This window comes from Pseudorca crassidens, chromosome 18 (genome assembly GCF_039906515.1).
Source record: "Pseudorca crassidens isolate mPseCra1 chromosome 18, mPseCra1.hap1, whole genome shotgun sequence".
In the NCBI taxonomy this organism is placed as follows: Eukaryota; Metazoa; Chordata; class Mammalia; order Artiodactyla; family Delphinidae; genus Pseudorca; species Pseudorca crassidens.
Genome location: NC_090313.1, coordinates 13520248 through 13543083, shown reverse-complemented (window position 1 = coordinate 13543083; position 22836 = coordinate 13520248). Strand labels below are relative to the sequence as shown.

General features: G+C 41.3%; 1 protein-coding gene and 1 long non-coding RNA gene across 4 annotated transcripts in view; both read left to right on the top strand.

Moving 5' to 3' along the window:
- The window catches only part of RAP2A (RAP2A, member of RAS oncogene family), a 40712-nt gene extending 26780 nt beyond the window's left edge, over window positions 1–13932 (top strand). The window contains exon 2 of the mRNA XM_067713742.1: window positions 10131–13932. Coding sequence (XP_067569843.1) covers window positions 10131–10368 — 238 coding nt within the window. The 3' untranslated portion in view covers window positions 10369–13932. The remainder of the gene's footprint in view (window positions 1–10130) is intronic.
- A 1219-nt stretch (window positions 13933–15151) lies between these two features.
- Window positions 15152–22811, top strand: LOC137210989 (uncharacterized). 3 transcript variants are annotated; one of them, XR_010936838.1, is made up of 3 exons: window positions 15152–15189; window positions 19740–19897; window positions 21563–22811. It is a non-coding gene; the product is annotated as an uncharacterized lncRNA (long non-coding RNA). The 3 variants fall into 3 exon arrangements; XR_010936837.1 differs by lacking the exon at window positions 15152–15189 and adding an exon at window positions 17885–18395; XR_010936836.1 differs by lacking the exon at window positions 15152–15189 and having other exon boundaries at window positions 17885–19897.
- The last annotated feature ends 25 nt before the right edge of the window (window positions 22812–22836 follow it).

The window sequence follows — 22836 nt, the reverse complement described above, 5'->3', positions numbered from 1 at the left end:
AAATTTTTCATGAAGTCTTAGCTGTTGGCATTGCCCACTACCCCAGCTCTGCTAGGGGCCCACTGTAGGTGAGTTGTGAAAGGAAAATCAAGAAAAAAGGGAGGTTTTGGCTTCCGTGGTGGCTCAGTGGTTAAGAATCCGCCTGCCAATGCAGGGGACACGGGTTTGAGCCCTGGTCCAGGAAGATCCCACATGCCACAGAGCAACTAAGCCTGAGCACCACTACTGAGCCTGCGCTCTAGAGCCCGCAAGCCACAACTACTGAGCCTGTGGGCCACAACTACTGAGCCCATGTGCCACAACGACTGAAGCACACACACCTAGAGCCCGTGCTCCGCAACAAAGAGAAGCCACCGCAATGAGAAGCATGCACACTGCAATGAAGAGTAGCCCCCACTCGCCGCAGCTAGAGAAAGCCCGCATGCAACAATGAAGACCCAACGCAGCCAAAAATAAAATAAATTTATTTTTTTAAAAAAACCCTTAAAACATAAAAAGAAAAGAAAAAAGGGAGGTTTCCCCACCCACACACATACTCCAGCTCACAGAGATCCCTTTACCCTGATCTTCTGGGTAGAAAGACAGAATTTCCCCCAGAGTTCTGGCTGTGTGCATACCACTGAGTGCCCACCCTCAGCTCAAGGCCACAAGAGAAAAGAGGAAAAACTAGGAAATTCAACCTCCGTATGGGTCTTCTCTCTAAGAATTGGCTCTCCTCCCCAATCTGCCTGCTTTTCTTTACTTTTCAGAGTTGTTTGGTAGTTGCTGTTTGTATTTTGTCCTGAGTTTTTACCTGTGATTAGTGGGATATAAAGACTTTAGTGGACTTAAGCCAACTTGGCTACCCTAGTCCTCAAGTAGCTCTTTTTAAAAGACTTTATTTCTTGGACTTTCCTGGTAACGCAGTGGTTAAGAATCCGCCTGCCAATGCAGGCGACACGGGTTCGATCCCTGCTCCGGGAAGATTCCCACATGCCGTGGAGCAACTAAGCCTGTGCACTGCAACTACTGAGCCTACGCTCTAGAGCCCGCGTGCCGCAACTACTGAGCCCGCGTGCTGCAACTACTGAAGCCCGCAAGCCTAGAGCCCACGCTCCGCAACAAGAGAAGCCACCGCAATAAGAAGCCCACGCACCGCAACCAGAGAAAAGCCCACACGCCACAACGAAGACCCAACGCAGCCAAAAAAATAAATAAAAATAAAATAAAATAACAGAATTAAAAAAAAAAACTATTTCTTCAGAGTAGTTTAAGGTTCACAGCAAATTCGAGGTGATGTGGAGATTTCCTGTATAGCTCCTGAGCCTACCCATGCATAGCCTTTCCCATAAGCAATATCCCCCACCAGACTGGTACATTGGTTAAACTGATGAACCTACATTGACACATCATAATCGCCCAAAGTCAGCAGTTTACCTTAGTACACTCTTGGTGCTGTACGTTATGTGGATTTGGGCAAATGTTTAATAGCATGTATTCATCGTGGTGGTATCATAAAGAGTATTTTCACTGCCCTGAAGATCCTCTGTGCTCCACCTCTTCACCCCTTCCTGCCCACCCCCACCAACTCCTGGCAACCACTGATCTTTTAACTGTCTCCATGTTTTGCCTTTTCCAAAATGTCATATAATTCAAACCGTACAGTATGTAGCCATTTCAGACTGGTTTCCTTTACTTAATGCGCCTTTAAGTTTCCTACCTGTCTTTTCTTGGCTTGATAGGTCATTTCTTGTTAACACTGAATGATATTTCATTGTCTGGATGTACCACAGTTTATCCATTCACCTACTGAAGGATATCTTGGTTGCTTCCAAGTTTTGGCAATTATGAATAAAGCTGCTATGTACATCCATATGCAGGTTTTATATATTCATAATTATTCACTTTTGGGGGTAAATACCAAGGATTGCTGGATCGTATGATAAGAGTATGTGTAGTTTTCTACGAAACCACTGAACTGTCCTCCAAGTGGCTGTACCATTTTGCATTCCCACCAAGAATGAATGAGAGTTCCTGTTGCTCCTATCTATCATTTGGTGTTGTCACTGTTCTAGATTTTGTCCATTCTAGTAGGTGTATAGTGGTGTCTCTGTTTTAATTTGAATTTCTCTGACAAAATATGATGTGCAGCATCTTTTCACATGCTTACTTGCCATCTGTATATCTTCTTCATTGAGATGTCTATTAAGGTCTTTCGGCGTTTTTTTTTTTTTTTGCAGTACACAGGCCTCTCACTGTTGTGGCCTCTCCCGTTGCAGAGCACAGGCTCAGGACGCGCAGGCTCAGCGGCCATGGCTCACGGGCCCAGCCGCTCCGTGGCATGTGGGATCTTCCTGGACCAGGGCACGAACTCACGTCCCCTGCACTGGCAGGTGGACTCTCAACCACTGCGCCACCAGGGAAGCCCTCGCTCGGTTTTTTAATTGGGTTGTTTCTTGTTGAGTTTTAAGACTTCTTTGTATATTTTGGATAACAATCCTTTATCAGATGTCTTCTGCAAATATTTTCTCCCTCAAATGGTTTTTTAATACAACATTCAAAATGCCTGAGTTGAGGGGCTTCCCTGGTGGCGCAGTGGTTGAGAATCCGCCTGCCAATGCAGGGGACACGGGTTCATGCCCCCGTCAGGGAAGATCCCACATGCCATGGAGTGGCTGGGCCCGTGAGCCATGGCCGCTGAGCCTGCGCGTCCGGAGCCTGTGCTCCGCAACGGGAGAGGCCACAACAGTGAGAGGCCCGCGTACCGCCAAAAAAAAAAAAAATGCCTGAGTTGATTGTCATGATCAGTTTGGTCCCTCACCATCAAACTGTTCTTCTGATACAGTGTCAGCTCTTAATTTCTATTAAAACAAATTATTTTTATCTACATCGATTTGGAGTATCCGTGATAGCTTTGAGTATCTTTTTAGTGTTATTATGCTCCTAACTTAATTTTTATATTACATTTACAGATTTCTCTCTGTTCTTCAGTATGCAGTCTGAAACCAAGAGAAAGTTGCAGCACAGAATTGTGGTTTCCTTCCATTACTCAAGCTAAATTACCAGAAGTGCTCTTTTAAGATGAAATATTTAGTCACCTCAAAACAAATCAGTTTAGAGGAAGACGGAAGCCTTATTTAGCTTATGTTTTCCATCCTTACGAGAAGTATTGATGTTTTATGCTGGCAGGCTGTGGTAGGAGCCTTCAACTCCTAGCCAAAAACCGTCCTCTTTCTCCAGAACTGCCATAATACTTTATTGAAAGATTAAAAATACCAATCCCAAGGGTGGGGAAACAGGCACTCTTAAGCACTGTTGGTTGTGGTATAAATTTCTGGATGTCAGTTGAGACTGCATGTATGTGTGCATGGCAACCTGGTTATCTAATCTAGAAATGTGATTTTTCTGGTTTAAATGGTATGCCATACACACACACACGCACACATTATGCACACCTTTGAGAAAGAAGTTATACCTCTAGGTGTAGTTCATCAGATTGCTGTTTGTTAGTGAAAAAAATGAGTAGAGGGGAACTCTCCATGCACTAATGGAGAAGGAGTCATTAAATTACGGTATGTTTATCGTAGAGACTCTATAAAATGGAATACTGTTTAGCCATTAATATGATGTATATCACTTATTGATATACAAAGTCCATGATAAGTGAAAATCGAAGCTGATATAATCTTTCATAAAAATTTACATTTATATAGATATGTATAGGAAAATAGTGAAATGATATTCATGAAAATAGTTATAGCAATTATTCTCATAGAGGTGAGATTAAGAATGTTTTTCAGTTTCCTCTTTACCTATTTAAATATTGCCATGGGTTTTTTAAAATCATTATGTGTTACTTATTTGACCAGGGAGATGGAGAAGAAACGCTATTTTCATTTTGGAGAAAAGATTTCTATGTTCTCAAGCGTAAAAGGAGGGACAAGGTGTTACAGATCACAGCTCATTAGATAGGGATAAACTTTTTAGCACTGACTTTTTAACACTAACATTTAACAGAACTGACAGGAAGGACAAAATGGGTTGCCTGAGATATGATTTCCACATCACTAAAGATGTTGAAATATAACCATTTGGTAAGGTTGTCATGGAAATGATTAAAGCATCAGGTGTTCTGACATTTTGCCTTGAGACCCTCTTGGTAGGTGAGATTTTTAACAACGGGTGGAAGGTTGAACAAGGGGACCTTGTAAGTAAAAATCTTTCCGATTCTCATTTCTGAATTTAAAGAGAATTATATTTCAACCTGCTCTTGAAAAAGTGACTGAGAAGACAGCAGCCTGGTAAAATTCATGTGAAGCATAGCCTTCTTTTAATATGCTACAATGCGACACCCTCAAAAGGAAGTTAAAGGAACTGAGTATAGTGCTATCTGTCTACAACTTACCATTGGTGAATAAATGCAGGGAAGAAGGAACTGATCCTGGACTTGCCACAGTACAAAACCATAACTATACACATACAGTATTGTTTGGGGTCACAACGTAGTAGATCAGGTCAGTGATTCCTAAGCCCTGCTGAACCTCACAATTAGTCTTCAGAACTTATAGATCCAGATAGGTTTTTTTTATTTTGTTTTTGCGTACGCGGGCCTCTCACTGTTGTGGCCTCTCCCGTTGCGGAGCACAGGCTCCGGACACGCAGGCTCAGCGGCCATGGCTCAGAGGCCCAGCCGCTCCGCGGCATGTGGGATCTTCCCAGACCGGGACACGAACCCGTGTCCCCTGCATCAGCAGGCGGATTCTCAACGACTGCGCCACCAGGGAAGCCCTAGATAGGTATTTTTTAATAGGGTCTTGAGTCCTGATCCCACAAATTCAGATTCAGTAGCTCTGGAGTCGGGCCTGGGAATCAGTATTTTTAGTTCTTAAGCTATTTTGGTGATCAGCTGAGTTTGACACAACCAGAATAAAATATACGTACACATATACCCATATCAAGACAGTTACATAAAGACTGTTGACAAACATCAAATGCTTTGAACTATTCATATTTACGAAGCTGCCTTCACTGAGAAGCCATCAACATTCTACAGCTAAGTGATACTCACGCCAGTATTTCTGATGTTTCATTCAATGCATTAAGCAGAGCTGCTCAAAAGAACTAATTTTATTTATTAATATATTAATAATTATTAATAATTAATATATATTATATATTAATATATTAATATATCATGCTCGTGATACGGTAAACAACACGAACATTCATGTTAATAAAACAAGAGTTCTCAGAATATAAACAAAAATAAAAGTGAGATGCAGAAGCCACTGCATGATCCCACTCTCAAAGCAAGGAAGTTATGCTGAAGTTGATGAGAAACCAGCTGATGTTTAAGATGTGGACAGCGTGCTACTCTGCTCTTAATAACGTTAACAATAATACATAAATTAAATATTTTCAGAATTTTGCAGCTTCACCTTTGTTCCCAAGTGATGTGTTTAGAAAAGAGAAAAAATGAAGACAACTCACGAAACTATTATAAATATAGAGCATGAAATGAAAGTGCTGCCGTCACCTGCCAACCAAGTACCTAGTCTTCCTAGATAATCTGGTTGGCCCTGTCACAGGCGTCACGTTTGTCTTCTGAGGCCACTTTTGCCACCCAGGTTCCAAAGTTCTGTTTAGCCTGAAGTGAACAGGTTTCCTGTGCTGCAGGGTTTCTGGCTGCAGGAGTGGCAGGAGGCTATACAGATGGGCCCCCAGCCATCACACACACTCCCACCAGCTTTCACACTGCCTGGCCTGAGTCCTACCTGGCATGTTCTTCCCCAGATACCTGCTTGGCAAACTCCCTTACACCTTTGCTCACATGCCACCATCCCAACAAGGCCTACTCTGCTCATCTGGTTTAAAGTAGCACCTGTGCTCCCAGCCCCCTCCCTGTTCTGCAGGTTTTTTCCATTGCACCTAACACCATTTAGTAAGCCAATAATTTACGTATTTACTTGGGTGTATTATCGATGACCGTCTCCTCTGCTAGACTCTAGGGCAGAGCTCTTTGTTTTACTCACTGATGTATCGTAAGTGCCTAGAATAGTATCTAGCACATAGTAGGCCCTTAAATAAACGTGTTAAATGGATGAATAAATATACAACACATTGACTGTTTATCACTAGTTACTTACGCAGCAGCAGGCAGTTTTCCGTAGAGCCTTCAGTGCTCGCACAGCTAAAAGCATCCCACGTTTCTGTGTTTGAACAGTGGTGTCAGTGCGATGGAGCTGCCGGGGCCCCAAGTGCATCTCCACCTTCCTGGGAGGCGGAATGCACTGAGCACCCGCTCCACTCGCCAAGTCGCAAAGCTCTGCTGCCTGGGGACTTCGCCCCACTGAATCTGACGCGGTTACCCCTGCATGTTGGGCTTACTCCTGAGGCGTCCATCCGCATCTCTTGTGAAGCTCAGCCCGTTGGGTGCTGTTCTTAGAGCAGTGCTGGGCTCTCAGCAGTCACTCAGTAAGTGATACGTGTTGTCTTGGGAGTGACCTGCTGTGTCTGTGCTGACTTTCAACTTCAGGGCTTAAGAACCCCTTCGAAATTAGCTAGTCCAGCTCATTTTATGGTCCAAGAAACCACGGAACGTAGAGATTACGTTAATTTTCTAAATTCACAGCACTGGCGAGAGGCAGTTCTGGAACTGGAGTCCTGGTCTGGGCGTTATCGGTTTGTTTGTTTCTTAACATACCGTATAACCACAGTGCAGAGCAGAGCCAGTTTCCTCACAGCCTCGCTCTACTCTGTCAAGCTCATCCTTTGCTGCTGTCCCATTTCTTTCTCACTCATCTTCCCGAAGGAGGATCCAGGTTTCTCCAGATCTTTCCTCCACACGGAGGACCAATTCTGTCATCCCAAGCCAGCGCCTTTTCCGATCCCCTTCCCCACAGGTACCCACATTAGGAGAAGGCTCTTCCGCTTTTCCTGTTCCCTGTGGTTACGATGCTCAGCCTGGGCGGGGTAGAGTAGAAGAGGCTGTTGTCAGGGCGCTGCTTTATCCCTGTGACTCCAGGCCTGCCTCTGGCCCTCGTCCTCACCGCCCAGGTTGGTGCGCCCTCCGTCGCACTCCTCACCCCCGCCCACCAGTTCCCCCTCCTGCTTCACACTTCCTGAGGCCGTGGTCTCATATCAGCGGGCAGGAGGGGAAAGAACTGCCACCCTTCGTTTATCCAGCACTTGGTTTTTCCTAGGTTCTCTCACGTGACCGTTACAGCAACCTTGTGTGTTAAGTGGGAACAGATGTTCTTACTCCTGCTTTACTGCTGAGGAAATGAAATACGGGCAAGTAGAGTAACTGATTTGCCCAGGCTTGCAGCCTCTCAGTGGCCCGACTGGAAGCTGAGCCTCCAGATCCTGTCGCATATATTTATGTTAACCGAAGGAGCCACGAAATTGATCACCGTCGGGTGTTCTGAAATGTACATCTTATTCAGTCTTTTCTTAAACATCTTATTCAGTCTTTTAAAGCCTTCTGAGAATATTAATCTGGATTTCTCTAGCATCTTTAGCATCTTGGTTTTAGGAAAGACCACTGAATTCAGTGTGTGATATAATGGACAAGGTCTCTGATACGACTAAGTGGACATTTCGGTTTAACAATCATTAAATACTGTTGCAAGTGGACCTATGTTTGCAGTGTTCTAGTTATTACCCTTTTGAGAATCTGTTAGATTTATTCAGATTCTTGATTCAGTGTATCATACAATGGTTAATGATTTGGTTTTTTTACACGTTTTGAAAATCCACATATTTGTAGTTTTTAATTAAAAGTAAGAAATATTTCTTTATGTATAAAGCATATTATACTGTATATTTAAACTAAAAAGTATTCCTTAAAACAGTTATCACTTGATTAGTAATAGAAAGGGATGCCTTATCACTTTCCTTTTGTTAAGTATTGTAAACAGAGATTGAAATTAATTTTAACTTAAATTTAATCGATAAATTTTACTTAATTTTATTAACGTTATGTTACTTTACTTCTAGACAAAGTGTTTTAAACACGCCTCTTATAAGGAAAACAAAATGCAGTTATACCTTTGCAAGTGAAACAGATTAGGAACTGACCTTGTCCCGACAGGACTGGCCGTGTCAGCTCCTTGCCAAGCTTCTCTGTACAGCAGGCCAAGAGGGCTTGTATGCAAAGCACTGATTTATAGTGTTCGTAATGCAGCTTCATTCTCACTGCCGTTGTCCTCCCAGAGGCCAAGGAGTACACGTAATTGTTTGTATGTGAGGGTCCTAGAAGCTGTGAAAAACTCCTGTGTCATATGTTCAGAGCTCTCAGTATGATCTGAGATCAGAAAGCCTAGGCACCACTGAAATACAGTAAATGCATGGAAAGTCCTTTGATAAAAATTGGAATTGTCCAGATCCATTTCTAGCAAAATGATAATATCCAAATCTTAGATTTACCTTTGATATTGTTATCCCCACTGTCCCCACTCATTTTTAAGTTGCTTGTGTATTTCAGATTTCTAAGGGGCACACTGCCTGGAGTGCGCCCTGTTGTTGAGACCATTCTCAGTTTGATCTTGTGCCAAAGGAAAACAGAGAGACTCTGTTGGGAATATAGTTTGCTTTATAAATTAGGGTGAGTAGAGATGAACCATCTTGCGAGGATGATGAAGTTGTGGAAGTACTGTCACTAGCATTAGCTGCCAGCCTGTTACTCAGTTTCCTGAATGATAAAAACGCCCTACAAATCCTGCCTTAGTAAATCCTGACTATGGGTAGCTTTCTCTTCTAACGGATTAGCTGTATCTAGTCACATTTGTTATCACTTGTGTGCAGGTTTGCAGTTTGCTTCCTTTATAAATTAGAGATGCATTCTGCTTAGGGTAAGTACAGACACAGGTATTGATTTATCCTAAAATCACAAAAAGCTTTTAAAATGATGCATAAAGTACAAATGTATTAGCAACATTGCTTAGAACAAACATAAACACAAATAGTAAATAAAGAGACACAGTAGCACCATGTATTTTTACACCATGAGTAATCATTGCAGAGAGAATCATCTTTAGTACCAAAATGACTTAGGACCTCTTTGTTCTTTTCATATTATCTTTTGTCTATTAGATTAGTTTTTTCCAAACATCTTTACTTATAGAAACCTTACCTGAGTCCATCTGACTCCTATAACAAAAATACAATAGACTGCATGACTTAAACAACAGAAATTTATTCCTCCCAGTTCTAGAGGCTGGGGAGTCCAAGGTCGAGGCTCTGGAAGATTCAGTGTGGGCTGTGGGCCCACTTCCCTAGTTCATACACTGTCATCTTTTCACTATGTCTTTACTTGGCTGTAGGGGCAAAGGAGCTCTCGGGGGTCTCTTTTATAAGGGCACAGATTCCATTCATGATCTAATCACTTCCCAAAGGCCCAACCTAAATACCATCACCATCACTTTGGGGGTTAGGTTTCAACATATGAATTTTGGTTGGACACACATTTAGTCTGTAGCACACTGATTCTAGTTAGGAAGGAAAAGAAGTGGTAACATCAAATAAAGCTAATGATTGGAATGTTTAAGTCCTTGTCAGGCTGAAAAGAACCGTGATTGTCTTTCAACAGGCTAATCTATAACAGTTTGTGTAAAGGGATAGAGTGTAGTTGTGTTTGATGGGTTTCATCCTAATGAGTTCTACTAGCTTTTTTCTTATTTAGGAACTATCAGAACAAGATCAGTTTTGTATACTTCTAGAACATAGTAAAATGCTGAAATTATATAAAATTATAAATTATTCATTTAGTCACAAGAGCTAGTACCTCATCATCTGAATTTTTGTAAGCATCTCTTATAATGAAAAAAGTTTAAATTAATCCATAAAAAGGGATTTATTCTGAGATTCTGAGAATAATTTTCCAAGTATATCTGGAAAGGTAAATTGATTTTAAAAGATGTATAATTGATTAATTTAAAACATCATTTTGAAAAACCCATTTATGACCTACTATGAGAGCTGCTTCTAAATGCCTTCTGGCAAATGTCAAACCAACTGGAGCAAATAATTTTTCATGTAACTAAAAAGTATATTTGTAGTAGAATATAGAGAAAAAAGAGAAAATACACTTTACCTGTTTAACTTCATGCTAACTTCTCCAACATCTGTGTGTTTTGTTTATTCTCTCGTAGGTATGAGAAGGTGCCAGTCATCTTGGTCGGGAACAAAGTAGATCTGGAAAGTGAGAGAGAAGTGTCCTCCAGTGAAGGCAGAGCCCTTGCAGAAGAGTGGGGCTGCCCCTTCATGGAGACGTCTGCCAAGAGTAAAACAATGGTGGACGAACTCTTTGCAGAAATTGTGAGGCAAATGAACTATGCCGCGCAGCCCGACAAGGATGACCCGTGCTGTTCTGCATGTAACATCCAGTAGCATTCACACGTGGCTGTCCTGGTCAGGAGCTGCCCTGAATCGCAGGCGATACCAACCTCGTCTGCTCAACAGTGGAGCTTGCAGGATGTGTGGTGTGAATCTCCAGTGAAATAGCCGTCCTTGTTCAGAGTGGAGCAGTGATGGTCAGTTGATGTCTCTGAGTAACATATGGGTTCAGTAACTCCAGTCTTCACCGTGGTCCTCAGTCTTCTCTAGGCACCTGCAGCTTCAGGCATAGCCAAGTCGATCTACAGAGTGTTTTCCTTTGAAAGCTATCATTGCATTGTCACTGAGCTGACAGAAGCAACTATGGTATATGTTAAAAATAATCACGGGCAAGAAACCAGAAGAATTCCTGTGACCACTTACAATTAAAATATTTTGTCTTCTGTTAAAAAAAAAAATTAAGGAGAAATATTTTCCTACAAGAGTACTGAATTTCAGGAACTGAGATAGTGCTTCTAACCAATGTATCACGTCAAGTAAGATAACAACAGCTGACCTGCCAACAGCATTACAGGGAGAGATTCTTTGCTCAGCTGACATATTTGTTTTTCAAAATCGATGCTTAATTGTAGATGTTATCCTAATTTGTGACACGGAACTAACTCACACATCAGTCCTTGATAGAGCAAAAGTCACAACAGGTTGTGTAAAAATACAGCCTAGTGTTAGAATGTGTCATCACCTGCTTTGCCCAGAAAGTGGAGACTCTTACAAGGGTTTGAGCCGAATTAAAACCCCAAACCCACCCTCTGTTAACTAAGCAGGGATGGTCTTTATTACTTTACTGAACAAGAAGGAAGCAACTGTGACGGAAAGAGATTGTGTAGCCTTACTAACGAGAAGTGTTCTAGTAGATTAACTAGTACCATCATGTAAGGAAAACGAAGCCATGTTGCATCCACATGTTCCCGTTTGCAGAAACCTCACAAGACAGTACAGATATCTTGCATTTTTACGTTCGTTAAAGCAGCAAATTCCTTCTTGCCTTTAAGGGCTATGGTTGTGGTGTGATTCTCGGCTAACCTGCTTTCGAAATCAAGTTTTCTATAGCAGAGCTTTATCGCAGGCATTTAAAAAATTGAATAACCATGAGAAATAATTTGGGCTTAAAAGTAGAACATAAATTATAGAGTGAAAGTTAAAAGACAAAAAAAAAAAAAAACCCTTTAATTTTCCTGGAGAATTATATAAAGATTTTCTTACAACAATTTTGCCCTGATTACTGAAGTGGCAAATAAAGCTAGAGTGAATATTTTGTTTTGAAAAGGTGCTCAAGTTCTGACATTTTTGGTTTTCATAGCCGTAAAGTATTTATCATTTGCATGACTAAAGGCACACGAAAAACCTATTCATAAGTTTTACAATCAAGTGCAGAAGGGTTTTCAACTAACTTCAGAGTTACAAATGCTGAAGAGCGTATCTTGAGCTGATCCTCTGGAGATAAATTTGGCCTTCAGAACTGCAGTATCACTGAGCCTGTGATCTACATACCGCCCCACATGTTGTTGGTTTCACGCGCTTGTGCAAGTAAGCTCGGGTCTTATGTGTGTAACTGAGCGAAGAGTGTATGTTTGCGTGTGCATGTGTGTTCATTGTTCCTACGAATTTGGCACAAGTCAGAGATAATTGCCTATAATGAGAATCTGTACTGCAGAATATAGTGTATCAAAACCATTTTTTTCTTTCAAATTATTTGTTTTTATACATTATTGAAATCATTGGTAGCCCCCCAAGTGTTTAGTAACCTGACATTAAGGTTAGAGGAGAGAAAAAAGGTGGATAGTCCTTTTCATAGATGAGAAAAAAGAGATCTGTGGGTAAAACCAGGCCGTGGTTGTCAGAAGTCTTTGAACTGTGAATATTTGCATTCTTCAGTATCGTTTTTTTTTTATGATCCCCAATTATGAAGCACCTTGTTTATAGGACAGAAAGTTCTGACCAGTTTTATTGAAATAAATTTCATCACGTAAAAGGTGATTTGACTCGATCACGTGGAGAAATCAAAGATTCAAGAAGTATGATTTTATCAACTGAATTAGAAATACTTGTTAGTGCACTGTTTGACTTTTGAATCCTGTAACTTCTAAGAATGATTCTGTTTTTTAGAATTCCATATTTGGTAGCAATTTATGGCAACAGATTACATATTAAAAACATCTATAAAGATTCTACAGTTTTACATTGTGGATTGCTATGCAGACAAGAAAAGTTAAATAATATGAAAGGTATGGCAAGATATAAGGTGGAAAAGGTTATCTAAAAATTTGGGTTTTAGTTAGACGTGTTTGTCAGACAATAAGGTGGTTTTTTACTGTAAAGATGTTAATAACTGATTTGGCTGCCTGATCAGTGTTTCCACGCAGCCCTGAATATTTAGTGACAAAGCATCAAAGATACGCAGAAATGTGGAAACTGCTTGTGTGCTCTTACTGTTGGTATTTCATCTGGTATGGATATAACTCAGCTTGAATGAATGTGTTTGTTGAGACGTTAATACAAAGCTTAAGAACAGGAAGATGAAATTTGTTGGCACATGAAATAATAGTGGCTAAAAGTTGGTGACCTTGGGTCACTATTTATTTTATGCCCTGATCAGAGTAGCAACTAGATAAGTGAAAGTTTTTCTAACATGCCTTAAAAATGTTATGGTTTGATCCAAAGACCCACTTTTTCTTTAGCTACTATGATAAGGTTTTCTTTTTTTTCTGTTTCATCTCGTTTTACTTTTATACAAAGGCAGCATTTTTTAAGTTTTTTTCGTTCTATATTGCAACTTTTTTTTTTTTCGTTCTTTTAAGCTGTGATAGTGATGGTAACTGATGCCTTTCATTTTGTTCAACTTATACAAAACAAGCCAGCATCTGATCAAAAGTATTACATAAAATCTTCCTTAAACTATTGAAAGGTGCTTTGATGATTTTCTCCTTTGGTTTGTAGAATTAGGACTGAAATTTTGACTCTGATCGCTACAGTTGCCATCACTTTTCTGTGGTAAAACTACTGATATTTGCTCTTCTGTATAAAGAAATGTTGCCTAAGGGTGTCTGCTGTTTGTTTTCAGAAGTTGCCCACTGGGGGTATTGTCTATATGTATGAATATGAAAGTGCTTATTTTGCTTGTTGCCATTGGTTTTTTGTTTGTTTTGTAGTTTCCTGTTCTTCTCAGTAGTCTTGTGTTAGCACTTGGGTAAGCTTTAATTGTCTCCTTAGCCAATCAAATGTTAAAGACTATGGGGGTCTTTTTTTTTTTTTTAACGTGTCATTGTGCATCTCTTAAATCTTGATCAGGGTTTCAAGAATGACTGCAGTGGGTTTTGGAAACAGACTTATCCTTATTGATTTGGGATTTCCCAGAGATAAATATAGTTCACAGTTAATTGTTGAGCTCTAATACAACTGACCATTTAAAATTGAACAACAGTTTATTGTTTTGTAACAATGTCAGTTGTTAAACCTTGACATTTCAATTAAAACATGAATTGTAGTTATAACTCAATGCAAATTCAACAGTTGTATTTGGAGTTAAATTATTTTAACAAATAAATTTATTTAATGAAATTTCCTCTGGGTTTGGGTCTCTTTTGGTTCTAGTTGTTTTGTACCTGTTCATGGGTGAAACGTATTTAATGTATTTTTTCAAAAAAAACCTAAAAATTGCCCTAGAGTGAATTTAATACTCTTCTTACAGAAATAGTCAAGCTGAATTAAATTGAATTAAATTCATCATGTAAAAAGGGAGGTTAGTAGATCATTTTCACACCATTTAAAAATTAAAATGACATGAGAAAGATTTTTAAATCAGTAATTTCAAATATAAAGTTATCTTCATAAATGGTATTTTATATTTTTGATGATAGCTGGCTAATTTGAAATCTCAATGCTCTTGTTCACAGAATTGCTCTAGATAATTAACATTAATTAGCTGTTGCTTTGTAGCCCTGCTAGTATCACTAAAATGTATCCGTGTCCTTCTAGTCATGGCTTGGGGCTGTCTTTTTGTTTAGGTCTTGTGGATTTTAAGGTACCAGAAGCTGGAGGTTGCTGTTCAGTGGGGCTGTAGGGCCTGCTTGTTCTATATACAGCCCTTTTAATGTTGACAGATGCTGTTAATTATATACAGCCTTCAGCTGCTCTGATAAGGAGCCCATTCATCCCCTAAGCCAATTTAAACTGTGCCTTTTGGTCATGTTGCCTTCAAACTCTGTTGAAATTTCCTGGCAACATTCCACCAGTTTAGAAGGCTCATTGTTTTGGAATATAAGAATAATTTGAATGAATATAACAGAGGCACTGTAGACAGAATCTCAAATATTTAAAGGAAAACATGCCTATATTTTAGTAAAATAAATAAATATCTACTGGTTGGCTTCATAATCTCATTTGAAGCATCTGTAAAGTATTTAAGCCTATCAAATTCTAATTTCAGTTGGGAGAATTTCTTTGCGGCTGGAAAATAGTATTTTGAAATTCTCACAAGTTGTACCATTTATTGATTGTTAGAGGTTCATGAATAAAAATATAAAAAGCTGAAGGAATAAACTGCCACCAGTTGGGACCCCATCTGACCTCTGGGACCCGTGAAGCAGAGAAAATTGTCACAAACTCCCTAAAAAAGCTGCTAACCTCTTATTTGTTTTTTAATTCAAAATATCTATGTTTCCATGTAACTACGAATGAAACATAGTGTCACTTCATTTGTTAAACAGATCATTTAAACTGGTTTTACATTTTTCCATATTAACTTTTTTCCCCTGCTTTTTGTTTTTGTTTTTCCCTTTGAAGTATTAGGCTTTAAAAGATCTGCTGCTCTTCCAGGTAAGGTGGTTTGTTATTTCTTTCAATATTTTCTTAAAACAGTAGTCTTCATATTACCTTCTAAAGATTCTTCCAAGATTAATGGAGAAAAAGGTAGAAAACTGTCTGCTGGAAAGATTAAATATGAAGACCTATTTATAGACACAAGTTAGGAAAAAAGAAACTGAAGGAATGATACTTGGTTGGATTTCTGGGAATTTTTATAAGACTCTCCCATTTCAAAAACTTAAAAATATGAAAGATTTCATTTTATCATATGATTACAATTTTACATTGACAGTATTTGGGGTATGGTTTACACTTTTACCTTAAAAAAGATCAAATATTAGTGAAAAGCACAAAATATAAAGGGAAAAGCCACCCAATTCCCAAATTCCCTAAACAACCATGTTAACATTTGATGTAAACCATTCTAAACATATTTCTCTGCATATACAGGTACACATACACACGTAGTGAGAAAGATAAATAATTCTATGTTGCTTATAAGAAAACTGGCTCTAAGTACTAAAAATGAATCACCCATGGTCACTCAACTAATAAAAGTGGCAGAGTTGAGATGCAGACTCTTCTAACTTTAAATCACCTTTTCCCCACTGTTATGTCTTTTTATATATGGTATCCACTCGTTCCAGGCTCATTCACCTGTTACTCCTTGAGGATTACTCACATCTGGCATGGTGCAGCCATACAGATAGGCACATACACATAATCCCTGATAAAAAAGACAATTTAATTGTCTTGCTTCCTTCAAGCTGCTATGACAAAATACCATCGACTGGGTGGTTTATACAACAAACAACTATTTCTCACACTTCTGGAGACCTCAGAGTCCAAGACCAAGGCTCTGGCAGATTTGGTGTCTGGAGCAGGCCCTCTTTCGGGTTGCAGATGGCTGACTTCTCCCTGTGTACTCACGTGGCAGAAGGGAGAAGGCAGCCCTCTGAGGTCTCGTTCATCAGGGCACTAGCCCTGTTCATGAGCAGCCCACCCTCATGGCCTAATCACCTCCCAAAGGCCTCCCCACCTAATTCCATCACGTTGAGGATTAGGTTTCAACATAATGAACTTTGAGGGGACACGAACATTCAGCCTCTAGCAATAGTCCTCTCCTTGCCTTTCCATTTACCTCAAGGCAGATAAGAATTAGCCTACTGGCAAGAATTAAGTAATCTGTACCTTTCCTACTCTTACATGCCCATGCTCAGTAAGCCAAGAGGAGTCAAAGTCCTGGGCACACAGCCCATAGAGACCGCAGTTGGCGCCATTCTTTGTTTCTAAAGCCAGTGCAACAGACCTTAGCTGTTTCATCCTGGGAATTTGAGCAGTCTCTGTGGTGGGTGGGGATGGATGGCAGTACAGCAGGGCTCTGGGACTCTGCTATTAGAGCAAGTGTCTACTTCCCAAGGAAGCGTTCAGGCTGACTACAGGGTCTGCAAGAGCCATGCCCCTGGAGGGTGGGAAGTGGGGCACTGAGCTAATTGAGGGCCATCGCAAAACTAAGGGGGGCAGAGGGATGTATAGATCAGACACTACACAGAAGAGTCAATGCTAGGTCTATGGCTACAGTTAAATATTAGACATTTTTAGGTTTTAGTGACATTTATGATTAAAAACGTCAGGATTAGAAAGTTATTTTCTAAGACGCTTCAGCAAAATGAGTGATTCACTTATACTTAGAGCGATTGAAAGAAATCATTGTTCAGTGGGAAACTACTAACACCAAGAAACGCTGTACTATTAGTGAAAAGGCAATAGCGTTTCTGTGAAGATAGTCACAAAATCTGAGTTAGAAAATAAAAAAGTGTGAAAGCAACCAGGGGCTTCATTTATTTAGTCCTTCGTCACGTCTGTGTGGTGAGAAAGTGAGAAAGTCATAGCCTAGACTCTGAGTCCAGGTTCCAGGGGGAGATCTGCCAACGAGATGTTATGGCACAATGGGCATCACTTATTTCTTCAGGTACTTTTTACCCAAGAGTTCTGAGGCAGTCTTATACCATGAGATATTTTGTAGGAAATGATTCTAGAATCAAGTAAGTTTGGAAAACTCTGCATAATCGATCTCACTTCTTGGAAAAGGCTCAGAAAAACTCTGCTGGTGTTTCTAAGTCTAACCTGACTGCAGGATACTTTCTTCATATAATATCTGGAGCGAAATTTGGAAAATACTATTAGATATGTGCCTTACAAACCCTGCTGTGGGGACTCCGTCCAGGTGAGGGGCCTGGATCAGTTGTGAAGCTGGCAAGTCTAGTCTTGAGAGAGAGAAGAGGCACTGTGGTCTCTGTGTATTTTGCTTAGACCCATAGTTAACCTTGGCTCTCAAAGCTTACCTTTTTGAGAGAGCTAAGAAGAAGGCAGAAAGATAAAACCAAAGAAAAAAGTCTAGTGACAGTTTTCTCCTTAAAGCCTCTGCTGGCCGGTGTATATGTCTATTCCTAGGCTGACTCACAGCAGGCTGGACCCTGCTCCCCACATCACAGTACCCACCCCATTGCATTGTGATGCACAGTCTCCTTGACTTGGGTCCATATCAGAAAATGATGAGTTGGGGTACCATTAAGAAAGCATTGGCCCAAACATCCAGGAATCCCTGAATCCATCATCCCTGTGGGAGGTATAAGCTCGTGTGTACCCACCCTCACACGGTCTCTCTCACACACACACACACACACACACCCTAAAGTACCAGAGTGAGAGAATGGCAGTCACCTCCTGGAGCTTTCATTTTAAAGCTGCAGTGCAACACACTAGTGTACCGACTGGACGCCCCCAGACTCAGGCTGCCAGAGGAGCCTAGCATGGGAAGCAATCCAAAGACCTCTGTCTACTTCTGTCTCGGAGCCTGAATCCAGATCCTGAGTCTCGCCTCTACAACACCAAGAAAGGCCAGAGCACCTCAGCTGGTGTGAGGAACCAAAAGAGAAGAAGCAAGTTTGATCTGGAGTCTGGCCAGGTGCTCCCCTAGGCCATCTCCCCAGTCCTGATAGCAGAATGGGAGAAGGCTCACAGGCAGAGGACCCTCCTGGGGGAGCTGCCTCCAGTCTCATCTCATTTCACAAGGGCAGGGAGACCCTGGCCTTTCTCCTGCAGGGGGCCATCTGGGAAGCCGGCTATTGTGGCCAAAGTGAGCTTAATCCGCCCATCCTCCAGCAGCTGGCCTCGTCCTGGGAGAGGAATGGAGATGGAAGTGAGGACAAATACAGGTGGGAGGACAGCCTTTCCTCCACCAGAGTCCACAGGACCTTTCTTTCTTTTTTTTTTTTAATTAATTTATTTATTTGGTGGCACTGGGTCTTAGTTGCGGCAGGTGGGCTCCTTAGTTGCGGCTCATGCACCCCTTTGTTGTGGCTCGCTGGCTCCTTAGTTGTGGCACATGTGCTCCTTAGTTGCAGCCAGCATTCTCCTTTGTTGCAGCTTGCTGCCTCCTTAGTTGCGGTATGTGTGCTCCTTAGTTGCAGCCAGCGGGCTCCCTAGTTGCGACTCATGGGCTCCTTAGTTGCGGCACACGAACTCTTAGTTGCGTCACGCATGTGGGATCTTCCTGGACCAGGGCTCGAACCTGTGTCCCCTGCATTGGCAGGCGGACTGTTAACCACGGCACCACCAGGGAAGTCCTTTAAGTTACCTATTTAACTTCTCTTGGTCAAGGCTAATGAAGACATATTAATGAAATTAATTTAAAATAGCAAATATCTGATTTTTTCTTCTTTGTAAAATTGGTTCAATAACAAAGCAGTTTAAATGCCCAGTGATGGTTGATTTTTTCTCAATTACTGGATTTACCTGGCTGCAGGTTAACTGGTTTGGTTTGCAGACTATCCTAACAGCGCATGAAAAGAGATTATTTTCCTCCCTAGAGAGATTTTCTCCCAGAGAGCCTCAGTGATTGAGAGACAGCTGATAAGATCTGGTGGTAGATATCTCAGTGGGAGGAGCTGTCTTGGTTAAATCAGGAGCATGAAACCTGGAGCATTCCTCTCCTCCCCCATCAGATCACCAAGCCCTAAAGCTTGCTTCTTCCTGCTGCAGAAGAGTCAATGCACTAATCAGGACGACCTTATTACTAAACCCACTGCAGCCAACCTTCCCTAGAAAGTGACAATATCACAGGTGACTGTAACACCTTAACCAGATTTAGTCTACAAACCAGTTAACCTACATTGGATTAATAAGGAATTTATTAGTTTGAGGTGGCTTTTTTTTTTTTAACTGACCTATAACACACATATAGTAAAATGCCCAAAACTAAGTGTTTTATACCTCAGGGAACTTTTACATATGTAGCCACCAACCACATCAAGATACAGACCTTTTCTGTCGCTCCAGAGGCTGCTTCATACTCCTTCTCAACACCCACACCCCACAAGGAACCCCACAAGGAACCACCGTTCTCACATCGGTCGCCATGGGTTAGTTTGGTCAGTTCCTGAGCTTCACATAAATTAAATCATACAGTGTGCGCTCTTTTGTGTCTCAACGTTATGTCTGTGAGATTCAGCCATGCTGTTACGTATAACAGTAGCTTGTTCTTTCTTATCACTATACAGCATTCCTGTGTATGAACATACTTCAATTATTTATACAATCTACAGTTGATGGACATTTGCATGGTTCCCACTTCGAATCTATTATGAAAAAAAGCTGCTATGGACATTCCCGTCGATGGCTTTTTGTGGTGGACAGACACAAGGCTCATTTCTCCCAGGTAAATATCTAGAAGTAGGATTGCGAGGTCACAGCAGACAGTTTTCTCAAGTGGTTGTACCAGTTCACACCAGGACAAGCAAGTTGCACAGGTCGCGGAACGGGCTACTTGGTCAGCAGACTCTGCAACAGAGCTTAGTGTGCAGGATGTTTATTACAGGGTGCCCTTGGGATCAACTCCTGTGGAAGGAGCGGTAGGAAGTAAGATTGGACAAAGGGAGAGTGAAATCGAGCTGCAGTGCAGGGCCAGTAACAACCTGGCGTCGGGGGTGTTAGAAATGGCCCCTCAGAATTATCCTGAGTTGGGCAAGTGGGCTAGCCCTTTGTGCCCTCCATCAGTCACAGTGACTTTGAATGAGAGGCAGTTGAGGCAATCGCAGGATTGGAGATGGAGGCTGTCAGCACTCTTAAGCATCCGGGGCAGGAATCATCTCATTGAAAGGAGATCTAGGCAGCGCCTCACAGCGTCTACCTACTCCACACACCCACATGCATACCTAGTGCTGTCAGTGTTTTTCATTTTAGTCATTCTGGTGGGTGTGTAGTGGTATGCCATTGTGGATTTTACTTTGCATTTCTCTAAGGTCAATAACATTCATATGCTTATTGGCCATTGGTTATCCTCTTCTGTGATGTACCTGTTCATGTCTTTTGCCCATTGTTTAAATGGGTTGTTTGTCTTTCTCTTGTATATAAATATTAGTGCTTTATATTTTCTGGATGTATATTTGTAAATATACTATCCCAGTACAAAGTTGGCCTTTTCACACTCTTTGGAGTCTTTCGATAAACAGAAGGCTTTAATTTTAATGAAGTCAATGTACCAATCTTCTCTTTTATGATTAGTTTTTTTTGTATTCTTTTAAAGGAATCTTTCCTTACTTCAGGGTTGTTCTTGACCACCAGGCCCTCAATGGTATGCTGATTTGACCTTAACATAGAATAGTTACTTTAAGCATACAGGAATGGTTGAGCCAAGCGAAATACAGCTACAGCTATTAGTTAGTCTTTGTTTCACATTATTACTGAAACATTTAATTGACAAGTGAGGCTCTTGGCCAGTGTTTCCCTAAATGTATGTCACCAAGCACTAGGTCTGTGTTGAAGAAATAAAAACGGATTCCGTGATCAAATAAGTTTGAGAAACTCCTGGTTAAAGTTAAGCAGGTTCTTTACTGCAGAACTCCTGTGGTTTTCAGTATCCTAATATCCATTAGATAACTTCAAGAGACATGGCGGATACTTTCTATCCCCACATTATTTGACCATAGAATGCTTTATCCCCAGAGCATTTCATAGGAATGGTGTTCCATAGGTGACTGGTTTAGTAAATATCTCTCAGGACAAAAGGTATGATGTCCAACAAAAAAGAAGTCAGAAAAATCTGAATCCAGGAGTCCATAGTGATATTTTTTAAAAATACCTCTAAAAATCATGGGGGAAGGGACTAGGCATTTTTAATAGAAGGATACTAGTTAATGAATGTAGAAAGACATAGAATCAGGAAATCATCATTTTGCAATCCCCCGTGTAAAAGTAGATTCAGGCAAAGATCATCAATAAATGCTAAGACCATTGGGTAAAAAGGTTATGGGGAAATGAAACATTCTCATGGTCTCAATACAGCATTCCACAAATTACTTTTTTTTTTTTTTTTTTTTTGCAGTACGCGGGTCCCTCACTGCCGCGGCCTCTCCCGCCGCAGAGCACAGGCTCCGGACGCGCAGGCTCAGCGGCCACAGCTCACGGGCCCAGCCCCTCCGCGGCATGTGGGATCTTTCCGGACCGGGGCGCGAACCCGCGTCCCCTGCACCGGCAGGCGGACCCCCAACCACTGCGCCACCAAGGAGGCCCCCACAAATTACTTCTTAATTGCAAAGTGACAGCTGTAGCTTTTCAGTGGAAAGATCTGGCTGACACCAACTGAACCAGGTGATCAAACTTAGTAGCACCCACAATGAGACTCAAGTCCATAATGGGTCTCTGCTGTGACACATGAGAAGCACCCCATGTGCTTCACCTGTGCGGTATCCTTGCCAAAAACATCTCCCCTGCCTCTAATCATGGGAAAGAAATCAGACAAATCCACATCACAGGCATTCCACAAAAATAACTTTGGATGCTGCGAAAAGGTTTGTCTCAAAAGACAGAAATGGGGAGAGGGGGGTTTTCTAGATTTAAGGAAACGAAAGAGACATTTTTAAGAGTGGAAACATTTTTTCCACTCTTTGCATGTAGGAAAGCCTCCTCGTCTTTCCCATGTGCAATGTGGTTCCACAGACAATATTGTATCGCATATGGAACGCCTCCAAAGAAGGAAAATGAGGTCCCACCCCTAAGGGAGTCCATCAAAATCGATGTTTGGGGCTCTGTAGAAAAAGCCAGTCTTTCCCCTGATCTGGAAATTCAGGAACCTCCTTCCACTGGGGACTGTACTCCACTCCTTTCCTGCTGAGAATCAGTGAATTAGCTAAGGCTTTTCCATTAACATAAGTGATACTCTTAATACTTGTTGCCCAAAGAGCTGGACTTCTGGGGATTTGGGGGGTTTTTTTCCCCACCTTTATGGCTGAACAGTACAAACTAAAGAAAACCCAGGGTACTATTGCCCTGTGGCCAAACGAGAGCATGTAAGTAATCTTGGAGTTTACCTGTGCAACCTGAGTGGAGGATTTAGGATAGACGTCAGTTGTCCCCTTTACACCAGCTCAGAGCTTCATCACATGCTTCCTTCCTTCCGTCATTCTTCCCTTTGGCCTCATTTGTCACCATACCTTCCATGCCCTGTGTGGCTGGATTTTCTCCACATCCTAAGCACAGTTGCTATTTAAAGCATTCACATTATTTCCTTTTGAGAATGATTTTGGTCTGGTGGTGGCTCTTGTTTTTTTCTAGCAATAAATTATCTCACTTCAGCAATTTCCGGTGTTTTCATTCCCC